The following is a 20,317-nucleotide window of genomic DNA, read 5'->3' as shown; positions in this document are numbered from 1 at the left end:
GGGTTGCCCCCCAGTGAGACACTGATACATTGAGATGGCCAAAGAGAGAGACATATGCGAAGATCAACAAAAGGGAGAACACTATATAAACAGGAGAAAGAAAGGGGAGAAGGCAGGTGACTGAATTGTAGCACTTTTACATTGGAATCCTGTCTCACTCCTGTGTGGGATGATGATTTCATACCCAGGCAGGGGAGTGCTGCTTTTATCTCCACTAGCAATGTACTGCTCCACTGAGGTGGGGAACAGTATTATAAAAGGGGTCCACTTCTGCTCCTTGGCTGGAGAATTCTAATTACAGCCAGGCCAATGCTGCAGGGAAGGATGAGGATGCTCCTGCTTAATCGTGACATTTTAGGACAATTCAGGCAGGAAGGCCAGATACAAGAAAAAGGACGATCTTTCCACAGGAGGCCATGTTCTGTCAATTTGACCAAATCCCTGGCAGGGATAACACAGGAGAAAAGGCCAACCCAAATCAGAAGATTAAAATCTCACTATGTAAGCCCTGGATTCCAAATCCTACCCTGTTCAAGCTACTCCCAAAGAGCTCCACTACTGAGAAGTCATAGGACGAGGCACGACAAGCAGCTGTGTAGAGGCCTCATGGTGGAAAAAATGTGACCCCCAACTCACACACAAAAAAAAATCAGAGAGAACCCCCCCCCCCCCGAACTGAAATAGTCACAGAAAAATGAACAGAAGGGAGCAAACTCATCCCTTTTAACTCTCCCAACTTCAATTCACCTCCACCAGATAGAAATCTGACATAAGGAGACAGATGAAATAAAAAAAAAAAGATGGATTTCTAATGATATTTCTCTGTGTTGGTGTCATGATGGTTGGGTTCAGGAACACTTGGTGCACTCTCTCTCTCCTCTCATTGGCTTCAGAGACAAGAGACTGAGAAACAAAGACCGGCAATGTGCCTTGAGCTATTGGAACTTTTCAGCTCTCTTCCATAGGCAGAATTTCTCCAGTTTCTTTCAGTCTCAACCACTTCTGAGTCTGTGATACCCCCATGCACTGAACTCTCCCGATTCAATATTTTTTTGTCAAAATAACAGATGACCTAGGAATGTCTCCCTGGATGGATCTCCAATAGCAAAATGTGAGAAGAGGGCCATCCTGGTCAGGTGTTTTTTTAGTCACTTTTGCCAGGTTCATACAGAAAAGGAGACTACACTGGATCTGTAAAAACATGAATATTTATTTATTTAAAAAGAACAGCAACAATGCATTTTTAGACAGAAAATGCTTCACTCTCCCGCTCTTGGGCATCCCTCTTTAGTTCTTCAAACAGAAAAACCATATTGCCCACCATTGACTCCAGAAGGCCATAGACCTAGAACAGAAAACGATACAAAGACCCTTTTAATGAAAAGGTGATAACAAATGTTGGTGAAAGGGACTGACTGAAGCAAAAGCATCTCGCTTATATATACCACCGCCCCCAACACGATGCTTGTAATGCTCAAAGAAATATCTGGATTTTACATATTTTTATCCCTAAAAAGAGCGGTCTGAACTAAAGGAAAGTGTGTTTAACGTTATCTGACATAGAATTTAGTATGATGATCCCTCAAGAATCTGTAAGCATGCTGAAGAAATTCCAGGTCAGAACTGGGGCATGCAGCTGAATACATGATGGAATCATTCCAGCTTGGGGATCGGTTGACACAGCAGCCCATGCTAACATTTGCTGACAATTTGTTTATTAGGTTTTCTTAATCTGATAAAATGCTCAGCTGTGCACCTAGCTTCACGCTAAACTTAAAAGCAAAGAAGAGGAGACAGCAGAGAACAAAAGCAACTGAGAAAAGGTGACAAAATACACAGAAGAATGAGAAACATGGAAAGATAAGACCAGACTTACTTCAACATAAAGTTTTTCACGGTATTTCTCAAGTACAATGGGATCTACTGGTTCCTGGTGAGATTCTACTTGGTCTGAATCTATGCCTTCCAATGGTGTGAATTCTTTCACCTCCCGTGTGAAACTTGGAGTTCTTACTCTTTTCTCATCTTTCCCTTTTGTCTTCCTGCTGTTTGAACGTTCCTGATCATACACAGAAAGACAGACAAACGTAGGACCATAGCATCCTTCAAATTGTGAGCATACTGCACATCAGAGACAGCAGTTCATTCAAAAGAGAGGAAATCAACTCTTCCACAGGAAGATGGAGGTTTAGAAGCCCAATATACACACCCTTGTAATCTGTCACATACTCTCTCAAAAACCAGTTAATCACTTTCCATCTTCTAGATTGCCACCACATACCTCTCTATCTTTTCCTGTTGACTTTATTGCTCCTTTTTTGTCCTCTTTTTCCTTTCCCCCAGCTGTTTTCTTCTCTTCTTTCTGCAAGGCTTTCCGGTCCTCCTTTCCTCCTTTTACAATCTGCTTCGGATCCACTGCAAACAAAAAATTCCAGTGATCCCAGAGCATTGTTTCAAGATCCAGTACAGAGCTGCAAATCCAATGCCACTGTACATTATACATACATTATATTACAATGTATTTTCCTCCTTCTATCTATCTGATGTTTATGAAAGCATACTGCAAATTAGCATTCATACAATACACTGACTTCTCAGGTATAGTCTTATTTAAGGATGGACATAAGAAACAATAAATATACAGTAGGGCTAGCATGTAAAGGAGCAATAATGGTAATGTTTTTATTAGTATGGGTGAGAAATAGGCCTAAATGCTAATAGAAATACAAATACTAATGCTAAGCCAACAGGTTTCTGTGTCTTTGAGAAACCACACAACAAATCAGGGTGAGTACTATACTCTGGACTACTTTTTCTGATACATTGCCTCACAAAGGGCTCAGTGGGGGAAGTGCTCAAGCATTCATTTAAGTTGAAGCTCAGTAAATTAACAGAAATTAAATGGAACTGAAATCCCCTTAAAAGGCCCAGGAAAACCTGCTTAAATGGCTTACAGGCTGGTGTACTCAGACTATAAACTTACCTGTTTCTTCTGGAACAATTTCTACAGAAGTGTCCTTCTCAGGCATGCCGAGCAGGGATCTTAGCATTACGGAGCGGCTCACCAGACCATCAACTGCTTCACGCCACAGCTGGAGACTGAGAAACAAAACCGTCAGTATTTGCCATGGCCAGAAGTTGTGCAGGAGAGGATTCATATGCACATTGGGGAGAAGGGGCAGGACAAGGCAGGGTTTTTGCTTCTCCCAGCATCTTGTTCTACCCTGTGCCCATGAACAAAAACACCTTAACCAGTAAGAGCTATTGCTGCTTCCAACTAACTCAATGTGCTAACATCCAACGTCTGACAATTGTGCATAGATGGCTTCAGACGAAATTATTTTATGAAGTTACAGCCCCCATGGCTCTCAATAGTTCAGGAAACAGAGGTCCGCTGGATCCATAAATATTGTGAAATAAGGTTTCTTCCTCTTCAACATAAGTCAATGTGGATCAGACTCCCATCTGCATCTTGGAGTTCCTGCGTCCTTCTGATTTACAGGTGAACAGAAACTTTCAGTGTGTTTACAGCCCTAAAGTAAGAGTGAATGACAGAATATGGGATACAACAACCTTTTCAAATACAGTGTTAGAGAAAACTGCCTGCCAGGTGAGGACCTCATAAAGGTGACACAGAATATTCTGCCAGATAACAATCTCGGAGAATGAAAAGATCTCAAGTATTCTCCAAAGCAGCAAGAGATCAATATTCTGACTTATCTCCAGAGTAAAATGGGATCTACGACTTGGACAGCTGCTATCCCTAAGGTGTAGAAAACCTTGCATGTAGAGGACTGATAGAACTCATACTGCTGGACACACTTGTCTGCTCTCTGCTGGAGTTTGCCAGTGCTACTAAGCAAAGCTATTTGTATGAAAGGGCTTTTCTCTGCAATGGTAACATACCATGTTTGGTGCAGGAGGTCTGACTGGGTTGGTCTCTGTTCCACACAAAGTGCCAATGCAGCCTTATTGAGCTGGGTCAGCGCTGCTTCTCGTTTTTCCTCCTCAGGGATTAACTGCAAAGCCTGATGGGATAGAAAGCTCAGTGAGCAACTCCTCAGCTTCAGAGCTAGAATGAGGACCCTGGGGATCCAAAACGGCAGGGAATGGAGAATAAAGCTATAAAAGCAACAGATAGGTTTCCAACAGTGCGCTGCAGCAAAACTTGCACTGATAAGCTAGGCAAGTTTGGACTCTTAAGTCCAAACTAACACTGCAGTGAGGGAGAGAATTGGAAAATACCTCATCTGGACCCTGTTGTGAGCACTAGGCCCCCAAGTCCTCTGATGGATAAGGAGAACTTTTCAAGCACAAGGGAAACAGAGGGGGCTGGACCATGACCCCACCCCTCACATTCTAAATACTGGGATAAACAACAAGCGCTTCTCCGCCATACTAAAAGCTTTAGCTTTCCAATAGCTAAATACTACTAAACACAGAACATGTACAATGTTACCCAATTCTTTTTCCTTCATCACACAGGAGCCGCAAAGACTCCCTCAGGAATCTCTTCACAAGAGAACCCAGGACACGGTCAGCAGTGTTGAAGGATGATTCATTCCCTGCTAGGCTTTTGCTGACATACTCAGTGAATCACCCCCTCACCTCATTGCAGTGATTTACTCAAACTTCTGATACACACATGGCTTCATTCGTTTGGGAGCTGGAACATACCAGACTATTCCCAAGCAAGCAAATCTCAAAATGGTTACAGCCCCATTCCTTGCCAACCCATCACAATTTTAACAAGGACAGAGGGGTAGAACCTGTTTAAAATCCTCAAAGGAAAGGTTCCACTCTGTCTGGCTCACTTCCTCCTCCTCCACATTAATCATCTGGCTTAGGATCTCCTCCACAATACTCTTCTGGCATGGGATCTCCTCCCTAGTGCTCTTCAGCTGTGGGATCTCCCCGGGAATGCTCTTCTGAAATGCAATGTCCATAGCACTCTTCTGGCACCAAAATTCCTGTACAGTGCTCTTCTGGCCTGAGACTGGCTGTACTATGCTCTTCTGGCGCAAAATCTCCTCTTCCTCTGAAGTTGAGGGAAAATTCATGTGTTGCCTCCACAATTCATGAAGCTCCTTCACCACTTGGTGCTGATAGTGCAACTGTGACAATAGAGAAGGAAAAGATAAATAGAGAGGTGAAACAAGTCTTACTTTGAAACTATCTAGAACACCATCTAGCGCTTAAACCGACAAGCTACACTATTTCACCTTCCTGCTTAGAAACCCTGGGATGCACCATGTAGGCCACGGCATCATCATTCCCGAGTACTTATGCTCAGTTCAGTGTAGAATATCTAGTGGCAAACTGTACCTCTGGATTCTTTCTGTGGAATAACTCTTCCTCTGTGATGTAAGCATCAACAGGAGATGGGACTCGTTCCGGTGTCCGAATTCGATCAAGCAGCTCCTTCAGATTCTCCTTCACTATGACAGCAACTTCTCGTGCAGCCAGCTCACTCTGGGGCACCACAGTAACCAAAGAGATTTGATTCCTTGACCTACCCCCTCCCCCCACAAAACTATAGGCATACATTAACATATATGCTCAGTCACATGGACACATAAATACACAGATGTATTTACATCCAATACGGTGATCATTAAAATGATCACACAAACATCTATATTATACAGATGTTGGCATAATTTTAAAATTATTTAATTTGACTTTACTTAGTAGGTCATTAAACTCCACACATACCAGTAACTAAAACTTAAAGGAAAAAAGGTAGAAGGATTTTTTTTTAAAAAGGACAAAGTAAGTATTTCAGCACAGACATCATTAGATTTTATACAAGAGGCATGAAAATAGATTGAGCTGATGTGGAGTGCTGATGCCACTTCATTTGGAAAACCTGTATACTACCTAATTAACTAAAACTAGAAAAGATAAACAAAAAACAAGTGCTATATCAGAAACTGATAATCTTACCCTTAGTCCCAACTTTATGGCAATAAGAACATTGCAGCACCCACAACGTACTAAAGTTACACATTGAGTCTGAAGCTTACATTCACATAGCTAACCACTTGGTTACCTCCAATTCATCTCTGAGGCCAGCCAACTTATCCTCATACACAGCAATACCCCACAGGGATACTTGCAGGACAGCCCCTCCTAATAACATGGGATGAGTAACAAACTCCCAGGACTCACTGAAGATTCCTGCCTTCCCTGACTTGAAAAAGAAGGAAAAGTTTCTGGTTTCTCCAGGCAGAATGACACCTAAGAATAACAGAGAGAGCACATCAGTCACCTGAGTACAAGAGTTCTCTTGTCCCGTTGAATCCTCTTCCAAATACTTCACAAATCTGCTTATTTTCTGGTGTCAGTGTCTGTTTTTCAGCCAGATATCACAGCTAATATCGACATCCGTCTTCCAGGTTTACTCCCATCCATCAGATTGCTGAATGGGTTTTTTCTCTTCACTCTTTCAATCCCTAATTTTACCTTGATCTCAACACTCTCGGTACATGTTCTGCCCCAATTTTTCAATAGAAAATCATAAGGTTTTAGATATTCTACCCATACAAATTCTGGCTAGGACTTATCCTTTTTCCTCCAACCACCCTTGAAAGGGATCTTTCTCACACATCTCCTCTGGCATTAATCTGCTCTGCGAACCCCAAGTAGCTTCTTAAGGAGAATCACCACATATGTTTGCTTTGGCAGTGGCCTGACTTAAATAACCCCCTGAACATGTCCACCTCACATGTTTGCTTTGGCATGGGTATTAAGCCTATACGGTAATCTTTAAGAGATCCACATCTCACCTGGTCTGGTGTTAAAGTAAAAATACTGCATCCCTTTCTCCTTAGTTTCTTCAAAGGTAACTGGCTGGGCTTGCCTCCGCCAATCATACCATATGGCAGCTGTGCCATCATTGCTTACTGTCAGGCAGGATTCAGCTTTCTCACCTGCCAAAACTTCAAAGGTGACCCGGGCAGCAATGCCAATTTCATCCTGCATGGGAGAAAGAAAGAAAAAGGTAACCACAGGATTTGCCTTCCCATGACCAAATTAAGTGATACTACAGCTGGCTGTTTAAACTATTAGATCCAGCTTGACAGAAAATGGTACAAGGCACCCACCAAGCTGCCACCATCAGGAGGTGGACTGAGGCTGAACAGAAACAAACAAAACTCCCTGTCTCTGTTTCTAGATCCCTCCAAAACAAGTACAAGTTTAGCAACCACTCTATGATGTCCAGAATAACCCTGCTGGTTACACTCAATATACAGCTATGACTTGGGAAAGAAAAAAAACTTAGCCTCATCATATTTCAAAAGAATTGCAATTTTACCCTATGAGAAGTGGTGCTGTTGATCCAACGAGCTGGCTGCCCACAAAACTGCAAAGATGGACCCAATACTGGTTCTGGAACCACATCTGGATAATCTTCTAAGGGATCACTGTTAAACAGAGCAATGGCCAATATTCTCTTGGGACTGTTCAAGCAAGTTATTATCAAGCACTGAGGAACAGAGTGGTTGTTTAGAACACTGGCATTAACCAAGAAACAGAGTGTTCATTTCTGATTAACCATTTCATCTGTAGGGTTCCACTGTAGCCAACAGACTGAAAACTCATCAATCACAGAGTCTTCTGATTACAGACAGTGCATTAGACTGCAGCTTTGAGGGTCTAAACTCAAAGGAACTCCAAACATAGACTGATATTGTCACCACCAAGAATGGGCAGGATGGAACTCATACTTGATGAAATGGACAAAGATACCTGCTTAAGGAAGGCTGGGGACAGAGTATTAAATGAAGAGGCAGTACCCACCAAAGAATGGACCAAAGGTAATGCCTACCATGGGCAGAAAAAAAAATCTGAGGAAGATGGAAGACTGAAGACACCTGAAGGAAATGCAGAGTCTGGAGTAACTAGCGGAAGATTCTCCACCCTGCTTAACCTAGGGCAAAGTGAGTGGAAAGGGGTGGGCCACAAGAAGTTGGTTTCAGCTCCTTGATCCTCAGCCATGAGGCCCCAGTGCTAGTTCAGAGTCACACGGGAGCACCTCTAACTTTGCCACTGGAGAACTGACCATAGCAGTGCTTCACTCTGCCATACCTTCTCCTCTTTCCACCTATGCTGCACCCTGGAGCACTCTTAACAAGGCCCCTTACATTGGGATGAGGAGGGCAGCTGGTATTGGAGGCACTGGAGCTACCTCCATCAGGTTTCCACCAGTGGAGAATTCCCCCTGCACAGGGGAAGTTCTCTACTAGCTGTCTCTGGCTTTCTTAAGGCCACTTCCCTATCCTCTGTGGAGAATCTGACCCATTCTGGACAAGGACAAGTGAGAAATCCTCAAAGACAGCTGGTCAGTATCCACAATTCTTATCACTATCATCAAACATAACTTACAGGCTCACTCTCTCTTCAGTGGTGCCTTCCTTATTTTCCTGGCACAGCTGGGAATACTGTGCTGAGACAGAAGTGAAAGGCTGCCCTTTACCAATCACTTCCAGGCCATCTAGGTCCTTCACAAAACGTAATAGACATAAAAAAAAAGAAAAAGGACATCTATTAGTTTTTCTTCTTATACAGATGTCAGATGTAGTCAAGCTAGGCTATAGTATATCCTTTGATAAGGAAGGAGAGAAGCACAGTATGCTGCCTTCAAAAACAGTGTCTTGTGCTTAGGAGAGTCCATTGATCTTACAGGGTGATTAAAATCCAGCTCCTCTAGGATGGATTTTAGCTCCTGTCGTCGATACCTCAGGAAGAGACTCTTATCCCAGGTGAAACGGAAAGGGGACTCCTTTGCAGATCTGGAACCTGTGGAATTAATCACATGTGAGTTCAGGGTTTACACACCACACGCCTATTGGTTTCACTTTCTCCCCGACAGTTGATCTTGCAACAGTCCAAATATCCCCAGCTGTATCTCTGAGAAACACAGTTCCATCAGTATGAACTTAATCTTAGGAGTGCCCTGGCAGTGTCACCTAGGACTATAGTAGTGTAGCCTTCAACTTGGCAGGTCCCTCCATGTGATGACTAGATGCCCAACAGTGTAAGCTGCTTCACATCAATGCCTTTCCACTGCCAGAAGGGATCCTAGCAATACGAGCCTCCTCGCAGCAATTTAAAACTACTGGCTAGTTAATCTTTGCTGTTCCACATGCCTCCCCATTAAAGTTGTGCCTCCACCCATTTCCTCACCCATCTCCATCCTGACACTCTGAGGTTTCCCTACATGAGTGATAGGCTCTGGGTAGCCTCGCTCCCTCTGGGTCAATGTCATCATCAGACCAGTGAGTTCATCTCCGATACACTCAGGCTGGCTCCAGAACTCACTTCCTACATGGTAGCCCTAGGGAGAAAAAAGAAGGTTGCCACCATGCAATGATAACCTGTCTCTCAGTCTCACAGGAACTAAGCAGAAGGCATCACAGATTGTTTATAAGAAGATTTAACCAATTATGACCTCTCCTTAATCCAAATGGACACTCTGACTGAACGAAAGATCAAATGATATTAACACAATATATTCCCATTGATGTGAATCCTTTTTGTAGTACTGTAAATACACAGCAAATGACTCCCTTGTTTTAGCCCAGGAACATTTCCCTTCAGAGCACCTTCCAAATGGGAACCTCTGCATCTAGCCCTGATGCCATTAGATCTTTGCTGTCTGGTAATAGTAATTTCTGGCACATGACCGTGCCATCTCCCCAGCCTGTGCTGGTCCTTAGTAGGAGGCTCACTGCATGGCAGTGCCCCATGCACTAAAGCTCTTTAGCAAGGAGCCCACAAGAACAGCATCTGTTAGATCTAACCAATACTTGTTACATCACCACCATTTTCAAATCAAATGATGTTTCTCTTTGAAATAACTGGAAGCTCCGTAATTCATTTCGGACCTGCAGTGGATATGGTAGATGCCTAAAGATGGCGCCTCTATGCCAGTCCCAACAGTATTATTCGTGACACTAACATCCTAGCCCAAATAACCCCCTTCCACAAGACCAGAATAATCAGGACTCTAAAGAAGTGGGGCTCTCACCTTCCCATAGTGCAGAGCAGGGAGGCTCCGGTCAATAAGATACCGCTCTTCCTGGACTCGTCTGTAATCCTCTGAGAGATTCATCAGCAGTTCATTTTCTGGTTTCCGAAGAAACTCTAAAAAGAAGCAAAACAGAATCACCTCTTTTACCAACCAGAGTCTCCAGAAAATCAGCCTCACTCCTTCCAGCTGCCTCCCTCTCCAGCACGGTAATCCTCTTCCAGTCACATTCCCCACCTCAATCTGTCTCGCTGCTACTTCCAGCCACTGCCGTACAAGCCACCAAGGCCATCCTCACAGACTGAATGTGCTGAATCACCTCATTCAGCACAACTAGGGTCTGGGGACCAGTGAAAATGTGTGCATTGCTGTGCAATTATCCAATTTCCCAAATCAGCCAGGCCTTGGTTTGCCTGGGGCAGTAATAACTTACTGTGATGATGTTTGGTTCACACAGTCTTACATGGTGTTCCACACAATGAAGTTGTCCCAGCTTTACTCACTACTCAGAACTCTCTGCTGCTTCTTCCTGAGTGCCACATTATGATGCCAGTTCTGGAGGGCCCTGTGTTGTGACGGTGAGGCCCAGAGACACTTTCTCCTCTTCCCATCCCCATGTTTCTCTCTGTACTTCTCTAAAGCTGCCACTGTACCATCCAGATGTGAGTCTGCAATCAGCTCAGCTAACTGAACAGAAATTAAAATGTTTCAGAGTGGCAGTCGTGTTAGTCTATATCAGCAAAAACAGCCAGGAGTCCTTGTGGCACCTTAGAGACTAACAAATTTATTTGGGCATAAGCTTTCATGGTCTACAGCCCACTCCATTGGGAGCATGCAGTGGAAAATACAGTAGGAAGATATATATACATAGAGAATATGAAAAAATGAGTGTTGCCATACCAGCTATAACCGGACTCATCAATTAAGGTGGCTATTATTATTAAATTAAAATGTTAGATTAGCCTATCCATCCATGCACAGGCACCACAAAAACAAATGGAGCAAAGGGGTAAAGAAGAGAGCATTCTGGATTGGCACTGTCTCTAGGCAACCACTTCTGTATCAACAGAGTTTCTGGCATTCACAGCTCACTCACAGACTGTTTAAGACGATACTACACTGAATAGTCAGACATAAGGAAAGGCACTATCTCATCACCTCACTTCTCTATGTGCTACTCAGTACTGGTGCTCTCAACAAAACTGCCGATGGAACTGGAGCCTGGAACTGTCCAATTCCTCTTACTGTGGGACTCTTCTCCAGACAGGACTTACTAGGCCTGGCATTGCAGTTACTCTGCGAGCAATTTCCTCCCATATGGGCAAACCATGTCTCAGGCAAGAGAATTTTCTGAAGCATTTTCAGTTAAACCTAAGTCTACTGCACTCATCACTAGGACTGTGTGAACAACAGATTTTTTGGTTTTGACCCAAAACTATTTTTTTTTTTCCAGTTTCCATGGTGGTGGTGCCCCTAATAACCCAGTGGCGATACTCATCTGGGATGCAGGAAACCCAGATTCCAATCCCTCCTCTGGACTAGGAACCTGAACCAAGGAGTTCCCACTCCTAGATGAGTGCCCTAACCACCAGGCTATAGAATCTTACTTCTCTCTCTTTGTGACCCAATGAACATGTCAATATTTCATGAAAAGCAGAAAGCTTCAACAGAAAAGCCAGAGACTTCCCCAGAATATCCAATAGCTTGGTGGTTAGAGTACTCACCTGGGAGGGCAGACACTTGAGTTCAAGTTTCTGCACCAAAGGAGGAATTTGAACCCAAGTCTTCCACATCCATACTGAGTGTCCCAACCAGTGGACTATTGGGCATAAGGGGTACACCATCACCACCTCCTTATGCCACACAAATCCCCTTGTGAATCTAGCCAGAAAGAAATTCAGAGTTGAAAATGAAAAGTTTGCAAATAGCTTTGGCTCAGCTGGAAGTCCATTTTTCAGTGAATAAACTATTAATGCAAAAAATTCATTCAACTCTACTCACACTCTACTTCTAGGACAGCATTTGATGTCAGCCATTTCACAACTTTATAAACCAACCTCAGCATTTCCTCTAGCTAAGGCTTCTCTCTTGAATTCCTGGAGACCTCCTAAGATACTGTGGGGGAGAATCTGTTCACAGTTATCAACAAATGGTCCTTCTGGCCCTGCAATCAAGCAAGACAGACTGTGAGATCACAGCGTGCCCCATATCAAACATAGTGGACAGAAACAGTAACAGACTACAAGAATTTCAGGTTCATTTCTGGACTCTGAAAGGTCTAGCCACAGGTAGTTCTAGCAAAACCAAGAGTAACAAGTAAGAGCTGAAGTTTAACCCTACCAGAATAACTCAATGGTCTCTTAGATGCATCAGTATCAGCAGGATATGCTACCAGGAGCTGTGCCTTCTTCCCAGCCTCTTGGGGTTTGTGTCTTCGAACGATGAACTTCCTGGCAACAGGAGTTTTCTCCCCTTCTTGGGGAAGGTGTGGAGTATGGAGCTGCAGAAACAGAATACACAATCCCAATGAGGTTAGGTACAGCACTGCCACATCTCCACCCTTCTGATCTTGCTGGGGAGGGCCTGGAAGTAAAGAACTCACCAAGGTCTGTCTCCACACTTCTGGTCCTCCTCAGGAAGGTGTGGTGTATAAAGTTACAGTTATCAAATTAAGTAACATCCTGACTATTTTGACTCTGCTGCTTTGATGGGGCAGGGGAATGAACTCTGAGCAGCCTCCCCAAGAATTTTCTGCACCATAGCCTAGTGGCAGATGCTACCTCTTAAGTAGTTCAGTTTGGGTTTCATAAAGGTGCTATATTTTTTTTTTCCAAAACCACAGAAATCTTAAAAGAAACAAAATAGTTGGAAGTGTGATTCAGAACGCAGCAGATGGTTCATCCTGACATTTAAGATCTTAGTATAAAATTAATCTTCCACTTTCAGCAGCTTTTTCACAAAGATTAGCTAAAAATTCTGATGATTTTGACATGCCATCAGAAGTAGGACAGCGACAAGTGGAACAAGAGCAAAGCTCCTATAGTTTGTTTTGATGAGAGCCCCCCCCCCCAAACCCCCATAAAGAGAAAGTTTCAGTGAAGGCAGCTACTCCCTGTGACAAGGGCCACAAGATTTTATACCCACCTTCTCTAGATCTTCCACCTTGATTGCCAGAGCCTGGATTTCATCTCCTTGCAGAACAGAGCTGACAGGCTCAGGCTCCTCTTGAATTGGTGGAGAGGGCTGCTCAAATGTCTTCACTTTCTTCTTATCTGAAACACAAGCACAGAAGTAAAAATACTTTGTCCTTCTCTCCCAGGGAAACCCCTTCTTTCTTTTGGATAACTGAGAAAGCCTTAAAGGCAGTACTAGTCTTCAAGATGCATGGAAAACTAGAACTCAGTATCGTCCGTGCTCAGGACATCATGGTATCCACGTGATCTGAACATGGACAGTGGGTTTCATCTGCCCCATTCCCTTCACCCTGGCTTAGACACAATGCAATACATTTTCAAGTAGTATATTTCCAGCGAGCAACAACCCAGAATGGAAACAAAGAACTTTTACAAAAGTTTCCTATTTCAAATGGAAATGGAAATAGACAACTTTAACACACAGTTACACACTCAACTGCATGATAGTCCTTAAACAAAAACTCTTATCATGTGTGCATAAATATCAGATTTGTATATTCAGGGAGACATTTTTGCTGCTCATAAATGCATATTGATCATCACGGCTTTGATAATTTGATCTGCTTATGTCCTGAGTTGTGGCATTCTCCTCATTACCTTGTGATGTTATATCTTCCTTGTCTCTCCTTTTGGTCTTAGATTGTAAATTTTTCAGGGTAAGAACTATCTTTTTGTTAGGTGCTTGACAACACCTAATACAATAGACCCTGGTTGGGGCCCCTCAGTGTTACCACTATTCAATAAGAAATAATCCTAGCTTTAAAAGGCTTTCCCCACCTTTGACTCATAAAGCAACAAAAGTTTCTCCAACCAGAAAGAAAATCAGTAGTAACAGTCTGTCATTTTTTTTTGAGACAGGTATGTTAACATAATTAGGAATATGCAGTATTATATTTCAATCCCTTCCAAACATTAAAAAGACTATCAGGGTGAAACCTCCTAATTTTATGTAATACATATTTTGAAAACATATGAGAGCACTGCACTACTCAGAGGCAGATTTACCAGTCTTCTCACAGACTGTAATTGGTATTTGGAAATCATTCTCCCTAGGACTCCAGTATTTATTTGGGTAAGTGGATTAGATATGGATATAATGTGCGTCTGTGATAAATCACTTGAATGTATACTGAGGGTAGGTCTAGCCAAGCCATCCACACCTGCCCAGTTATTTCTGCAATCTCACTGGAGGCATATATGTTCCTTTTCTGTCACCTGCTGAAAATATTAAAGCACATCTTACCATGCACCCAATTAGACATACTGGAGTTGCTGCTACCTCTCCAACATAGGTGCAGCTTTTGGAAAATTTAACCTGCTGGGTCCTGCCTCCCTCTAAAAAACAAACAAACCACCTGGTAAAAGTCTAGATAAGGGCAGGCAGGGATGAGATTTTCTTTTATAAAGTTAACGCACAGTAGGTAGCTGGTAACAGTATCAGAACCACTGATTATCCCTGTTCAGTGTGTGGCCCTCACAGTGCTGTTAAAGCAAGGTCAGTTTCACTTGGATACTCCCAAGCCTATGTCCCAACAGGTCAAAGGCAGGATTGTCAAAGCAATGCAAGGTCCACTCAGACACTCCATCACCATTTCATGCATGGCTGGCGGTGGTGACAGCGGGCCATGGGAACATTGCCAGGGCTCCCAGATTGTCCCAGTGGATCTCTGGCTACACTACCTGGGCGATGGCAGGATATGCAGCCTCCCAATGCGTTAGGGACCCCGAGGTGGTGCCAGAGCCGTTCCCCAGTGACTCTCTGGCAGTGATACCAATACCTCTTAGCTGTATGCCAGCATGGCAGGGCTCTGGAGCTGGTGCCAGTGTTGTGCCCTGTCAAGGCCTTCCCCTATCACTGTGCCTGGGAGGGTGAGGTCCCTGCAGAGGTGCCTGGACTGTGTCTCTGTGCCCGGAGGGGGTCCCCAGACCCCCTCACTGTGCCCAGAGGGGGAGGGGTCTCTGTTCCAGGGGGGACTCCCCAGGCCCCCACACTGTGCCTGGAGCAGGGGGTGTCTCTGTTCCAGGGGGGATTCCCTGGGCCCCCCTCACTGTGCCCAGAGGGGGGTGTCTCTGTTCCAGGGGGGACTCCCTGGGCCCCCCTCACTGTGCCCAGAGGGGGGTGTCTCTGTTCCAGGGGGGACTCCCTGGGCCCCCCTCACTGTGCCCAGAGGGGGGTGTCTCTGTTCCGGGGGGGACTCCCTGGGCCCCCCTCACTGTGTCCAGAGGGGAGTGTCTCTGTTCCGGGGGGACTCCCCGGGCCCCCACACTGTGCCCGGAGGGGAGGGAGTCCCTGCAGCCATGCCGGGGGCGGGCGCTGTGCTGCCGGTCCCAGCGCCCCGCCCCGCCCCTACCCTGGGGAGTTTTGGTCCGGGCGTCCTTCTTGCTCGACTTGTTCATGGTCTCGGACACGGCGACGAGCGAGGGGACCCTGCGGCCGCCCCGAGGCTCCTTCTTCAAGCTCTGAGGCGGCGCCGCCAGCGGCTGCATCCCACAGGGCCCGGACAGGCAACAGGCTTGGGCCGGTCTCCCTGGCAACCCCTCCGCCACAGCCACAGCGCCTGCGCGAGTTCCTCGGGAGACAAGCTCCGCCTCCCGCACTCTAAGGTCCGGGGAAGCGAACTCTCCGCACGCAGGGATGCGATTGTGCGCATGCGCCATCCATTCAGGCGGCAGAGTGCACACGCCTTAGCAGGCCGGTTGAGTCTGCGCGTGCGCAGTGTCAGTCTGAGACCTGCTTGCCCTGGCCAAGCCCTGCTTAGCCCCTAGGTCACAAGGGCAATGGGGGTGCTGGGGGAGTTGCTCCGAGGACTGGGGCAATTAGAGAGGCAGCGGTGCACTGTGAGGGGTGGTGCCTGTGCTTTGCCCCATGTCCTCCAGCAGCCACCAGCAGAGTCTGCCTCTTCCTCCCCCTCCCCTGCCCTGCTGGGCTCGGGGGCTTGCCCATCCACGCCCCAGCCTCCCGCTGGCACCTCCAGCCCACTGGGCCTTTGTGCAGCATTGTGATTCCTTCCTTCCAGGGCAATTGCCTCTCAACAAGGCGGCTTCCCTGCCCTACACGAGGCTGAACCTCCCCCAAAGGGGGTTATTAGAATGATGGAAAAACAGCGCAAAATGGAGATGGGTCTAAACCAGGCCCAGTCACTGGGGAGATCGGGCCCACAGCCCTGGTGCCTGTCAATCTTCGCATCCCCTTTGACTCTGCAGTAGCTTCACAGCCCCTCCACAGTCCACCCAAGGTTTCTTCTGGGCCACAGAGGAACGTTCTGGTTCTTGGCAGCTCATCCACACTCTTTTGTGTGTTCCAAAAGGAGCATTCTGCTCACTCCCATTTCAAAAGGAACTTCCCTCTCCTCTCGCCTTCTTTGCCCTTCAAACAGGAAGGCAGCGTCTGGTCACAGGAGCTCCAAGCACAGAATGCTATGTTCCCGCTTGGCAAGCTCTATGCAGAGGACTTCTCAGCAGACACTTTCTTACCAGGGTTGCACACATCCTTTCTTATAGCAGCAGCATGATGCAGCCACCACTCTTCAGTTAGCTGAAACATGGTCAATAGCACTCCCTCTCTCCACACTTCAGCTATTGGAACCACGACTACTACTCTGTGGCCTTAGGGCTGCTATCAAACATCTGAGGACAAGCTAAGAAACTAGACAAAACACCTGCAATACATCTTATTTCAATGGGAGGGAGGGACAAAAAAAATGTCCAGGGAGGGGCAGTCCTCCTCATGTCCCCTCTTAGCTATAGGGCTGGATCCCAACATGCAATGCTTTTTGCTTTCCTCAAGATGGTGCAGTCCATGCTGGGACTTATCCTTGCTGCAGGCTGCCCTCTCAAAGTCTGCCCCATCCCCCCACATTAAAGATGGGGATTGTATTCTGGGACCTGTCATCTCCCTGGTTTTAAAGTGCTGCTTGGCTCACAACTGATCATTGCACGATAGGATCTTCCAGAACTGTGGGATGCACAGCACCCTCCATAATAAAGTGCCACCTGGCTCATACTGAAGCATCGCGTGCTTGGCCCAGTGATTTCCCTGGGCCTGACCCTATGTTTAATTATGATAGCAGCAGAGCAGATTGCAGAATTCCCGTGAGCTGGATTTGATTCACCTCTTCTTCATAGCACCATAGTTCTTGACCACACAAAAGGATGTAGCTCTTTTGTGCTCATTTTCATCCATTTTAGGCCACACTTTAGCTCCAATTTTACCTCTCCTCAATCCACGATAACAAGGCGCTATTAGTGCGTTATGTTAAGAGATAAGAAATATTGATTTTTCAAACCAAGGTGATATCAAACTTTACACCAATTAAATGAATGGCACATTCTTTCCCTGCTTCCTCCACTGCTATTTATTGCTGTGCCTTTTTATTATTTCCATCTTCTTCATCGTACACTTTAAAGGTCTCTCAGATTCAGCTTTTGAGAGCTTTGCATTATACCTTACTTCCAGCACCATTTGGTGACCCAAAATATAATTGCTTTAGTTTATCTCATCACAGTGTCTTGCAACGTGGTGCTTTCCAATATTGAGAAACTGATTTAAGATAAAGCAAGAGGGTTACAGCAAATTCTTGGCGGGTTTTGATCATGTATCCTGGGGTTCTCTGACTAATTAGTTTGGCAATGAGCATCCCATCAAGAGACATCATTTCTGACAAATTAAAGGAGAATTCAAAGCCCAGTCCTGTAAGTTGCTGAACACTGTAGTCTCCCCAATTCCCACTGAAGTCAACAACACACGGTGCTTAGCAACCCACATGAGCCAGGCCTTAGTTCATAAAACCTTTCCTGTTGAAAAACCTGTCTTCACCACAGCAGGTTTTGACACTGTCACCCCATGTTAATTTCATTTGAGAGGATGTGAGTAATAATGAGGCGTTCCTAGACTGAATGCCTTCAGGATATTTGCACAAAGAATGAGGAGTGCTTGTAGCACCTTACAGACTAACAAATTTATTTGGGCATAAACTTTCGTGGGCTAAAACCCACTTCATCAGATGCATGCAGTGGAAAATACAGTAGGAGGATATATACACACAGAGAACACGAAAAAATGGGTGTTGCCATACCAACTCTAACAAGAGTAATCAATTAAGGTGGGATATTATCAGCAGGAGAAAAAAAAACTTTTGTAGTGATAATCAGGATGGCCCATTTCAAACAGTTGATAAGAAGGTGTGAGTAACAGTAGGGGAAAAATTAGCATGGTGAAATAGTTTTTATTTTGTGTAATGACCCATCCACTCCCAGTCTTTATTCAAGCCTAATTTAATGATGTCAAGTTTTCAAATTAATTTTAGTTCTGCAGTTTCTCATTGGAGTTTATTTCTGAAGTTTTTTTGTTGAAGAATTGCGACTTTTGGGTCTGTAACTGAGTGACCAGGGAGGCTGAGGTGTTCTCCGACTGGTTTTTGAATGTTATAATTCTTGACATCTGATTTGTGTCCATTTATTCTTTTGCGTAGAGATCGTCCAGTTTGGTCAATGTACATGGCAGAGGGGCATTGCTGGCACATGACAGCAGATATCACATTGGTAGATGTGCAGGTGAACAAACCTCTGATGATGTGGCTGATGTGATTAGGTCCTATGATGGTGTCCCTTTAATATCTATGTGGACACAGTTGGCAATGGGCTTTGTTGCAAGGATAGGTTCTTGGGTTAGTGTTTTTGTTGTGTAGTGTGTGGTCGCTGGTGAGTATTTGCTTCAGGTTGGGGGGCTGTCTGTATGTGAGGACTGGCCTGTCTCCCAACATCTGTGAGAGTGAGGGATCGTCCTTCAGGATAGGTTGTAGATCCTTGATGATGCGCTGGAGAGGTTTTAGTTGGGGGCTGAAGGTGATGGCTAGTGGCGTTCTGTTACTTTCTTTGTTGGGCCTCTCCTGGAGTAGGTGACTGGAGTCAGATATTTGGATCTTCTGCTTCTTCTCAAAGAAATCCCAACTCTAATGCAAATGGACACGCTGTCTGGCTACTTGGCTGATGAGCATGAACAGAAGACCAAATACTCAATATTCTCAAAATGGTGGGTACAAACCCCTAACTCATGACAACAGCTCAAGGACATGGCTGGAGGAAATGTCCCCTTCTGAATATTTATTTGCAATTTATTTCATGAAACAGAGCTGCTGGTGTGGATAACTCCACCATCCACAAAGCAGGGAATGCTGCCAGAGTTCAGTGCAAAATGCCCTTGCAAGCATTTATGTGCTACCAGGTCATGGCCAAAGAAAGTTACAACAGGAAGCTTGCTGCTCATTCCAAAGATATTTGTTTTCTGCCAAAGGCACCTAAACTGCCCAAAGAGGGACTACATTAGCAGCCTGCTGGAAGCCCAAGGGCCCACCAATGAAGCAGATGGCATCGACCCTTCTTTATAATTTAGCAGTACAGCCGAGAGTGATTAAAGGTCCCAGCATGCACTACGTGCTTGTCAGACAGAAGGTTCCTCTCACCTGCGCTGCTCAGCAGCATCATGATAGACAGTTATTGTAAAAGATTCTCCAGGCAAGTACATTCATCTGGCTCAAGGGCCCATCCCTGTTTTGTTCATCCGGATGTGGAGCAAACACCTGGAGGAAAAGAGCAGGCTGAGGCTTAGGCTCAATTTCCAGTGATGAGTACAGTGTGGTTGTGATTGACCTTATGTGACTGATCTGCTTGGTCAAGTGAAGCTGTCTTCAACTGAGAACAATGGGACAAATGTGGCGTTTGCCTTCCAATAGGTACCGATGCTAATTTCTGCTCTGTTCAAAATTTCCTAAGGTAACAGCTGTGGTGCACCAGTTACAGCCCTTGAATGAAACTAGGAATGTCTTCAGGGGATTCATGCCTCTCAGTGCCATCACCAACACACACTTGTATGTGCAAATTGAGGCCTTGCATCTCCCTACACCCAGAGCTTCCTCATGTCAAAGGCACAGAGCACTGCAAAACTATTTCTCTGCAGCCCAGGCTGAGGGAGAGTCCATGTTCCCGCTTCAAAAATGTCCACTAACAAATCTTCAGCAACTAACCCAAATGGGAATTTCCTGGATTAGGCTAAAAAGGGAAAGGGAAGATTTATATTAGGGAAACAGAAGCA

At 45.2% G+C, this 20,317-nt stretch overlaps 1 protein-coding gene across 4 annotated transcripts; it reads right to left on the bottom strand.

Annotated features, from left to right (window-relative positions):
• Positions 1-1,192: 1,192 nt before the first annotated feature.
• MYCBPAP (MYCBP associated protein) lies at positions 1,193-15,759 on the bottom strand. 4 transcript variants are annotated; one of them, XM_032785121.2, is made up of 20 exons: positions 15,579-15,665; positions 14,471-14,562; positions 13,178-13,305; positions 12,374-12,533; positions 12,091-12,197; positions 10,537-10,720; positions 10,034-10,149; positions 9,190-9,340; positions 8,687-8,802; positions 8,389-8,504; positions 7,319-7,427; positions 6,789-6,978; positions 6,053-6,240; positions 5,326-5,472; positions 4,770-5,114; positions 3,907-4,028; positions 2,984-3,099; positions 2,282-2,415; positions 1,877-2,059; positions 1,193-1,345 (listed from the first exon to the last, which is right to left on the bottom strand). In XM_032785121.2, exons 2-20 carry the CDS (start codon positions 14,487-14,489, stop codon positions 1,244-1,246), a joined length of 2,733 nt encoding a protein of 910 aa, XP_032641012.1. In that variant the 5' UTR covers positions 14,490-14,562; positions 15,579-15,665; the 3' UTR covers positions 1,193-1,243. The 4 variants fall into 4 exon arrangements, with proteins under 4 accessions (XP_032641012.1, XP_032641011.1, XP_074927922.1 ...); XM_032785120.2 differs by lacking the exon at positions 14,471-14,562 and having other exon boundaries at positions 15,579-15,759; XM_075071821.1 differs by lacking the exon at positions 15,579-15,665 and having other exon boundaries at positions 14,471-15,055.
• Between the last annotated feature and the right edge of the window lie 4,558 nt (positions 15,760-20,317).

The sequence above is a fragment of the Chelonoidis abingdonii genome, chromosome 13 (genome assembly GCF_003597395.2).
Source record: "Chelonoidis abingdonii isolate Lonesome George chromosome 13, CheloAbing_2.0, whole genome shotgun sequence".
Taxonomy (NCBI): Eukaryota; Metazoa; Chordata; order Testudines; family Testudinidae; genus Chelonoidis; species Chelonoidis abingdonii.
The sequence above is the reverse complement of the archived record's forward strand: the minus strand, read 5'-3'. Positions and strand labels throughout refer to the sequence as shown.

Excerpts from the sequence above, each read along its gene's own strand:
- MYCBPAP (XM_032785120.2), bottom strand. The coding sequence starts at position 15,714 with ATGCAGCCGCTGGCGGCGCCGCCTCAGAGCTTGAAGAAGGAGCCTCGG. Across the intron at positions 12,534-13,177 it reads AGGTGGAAGATCTAGAGAAG|CTCCATACTCCACACCTTCC; the intron begins GTGGGTATAAAA and ends CTGTTTCTGCAG. Across the intron at positions 6,241-6,788 it reads TTACTTTAACACCAGACCAG|GTGTCATTCTGCCTGGAGAA; the intron begins GTGAGATGTGGA and ends TGTTATTCTTAG.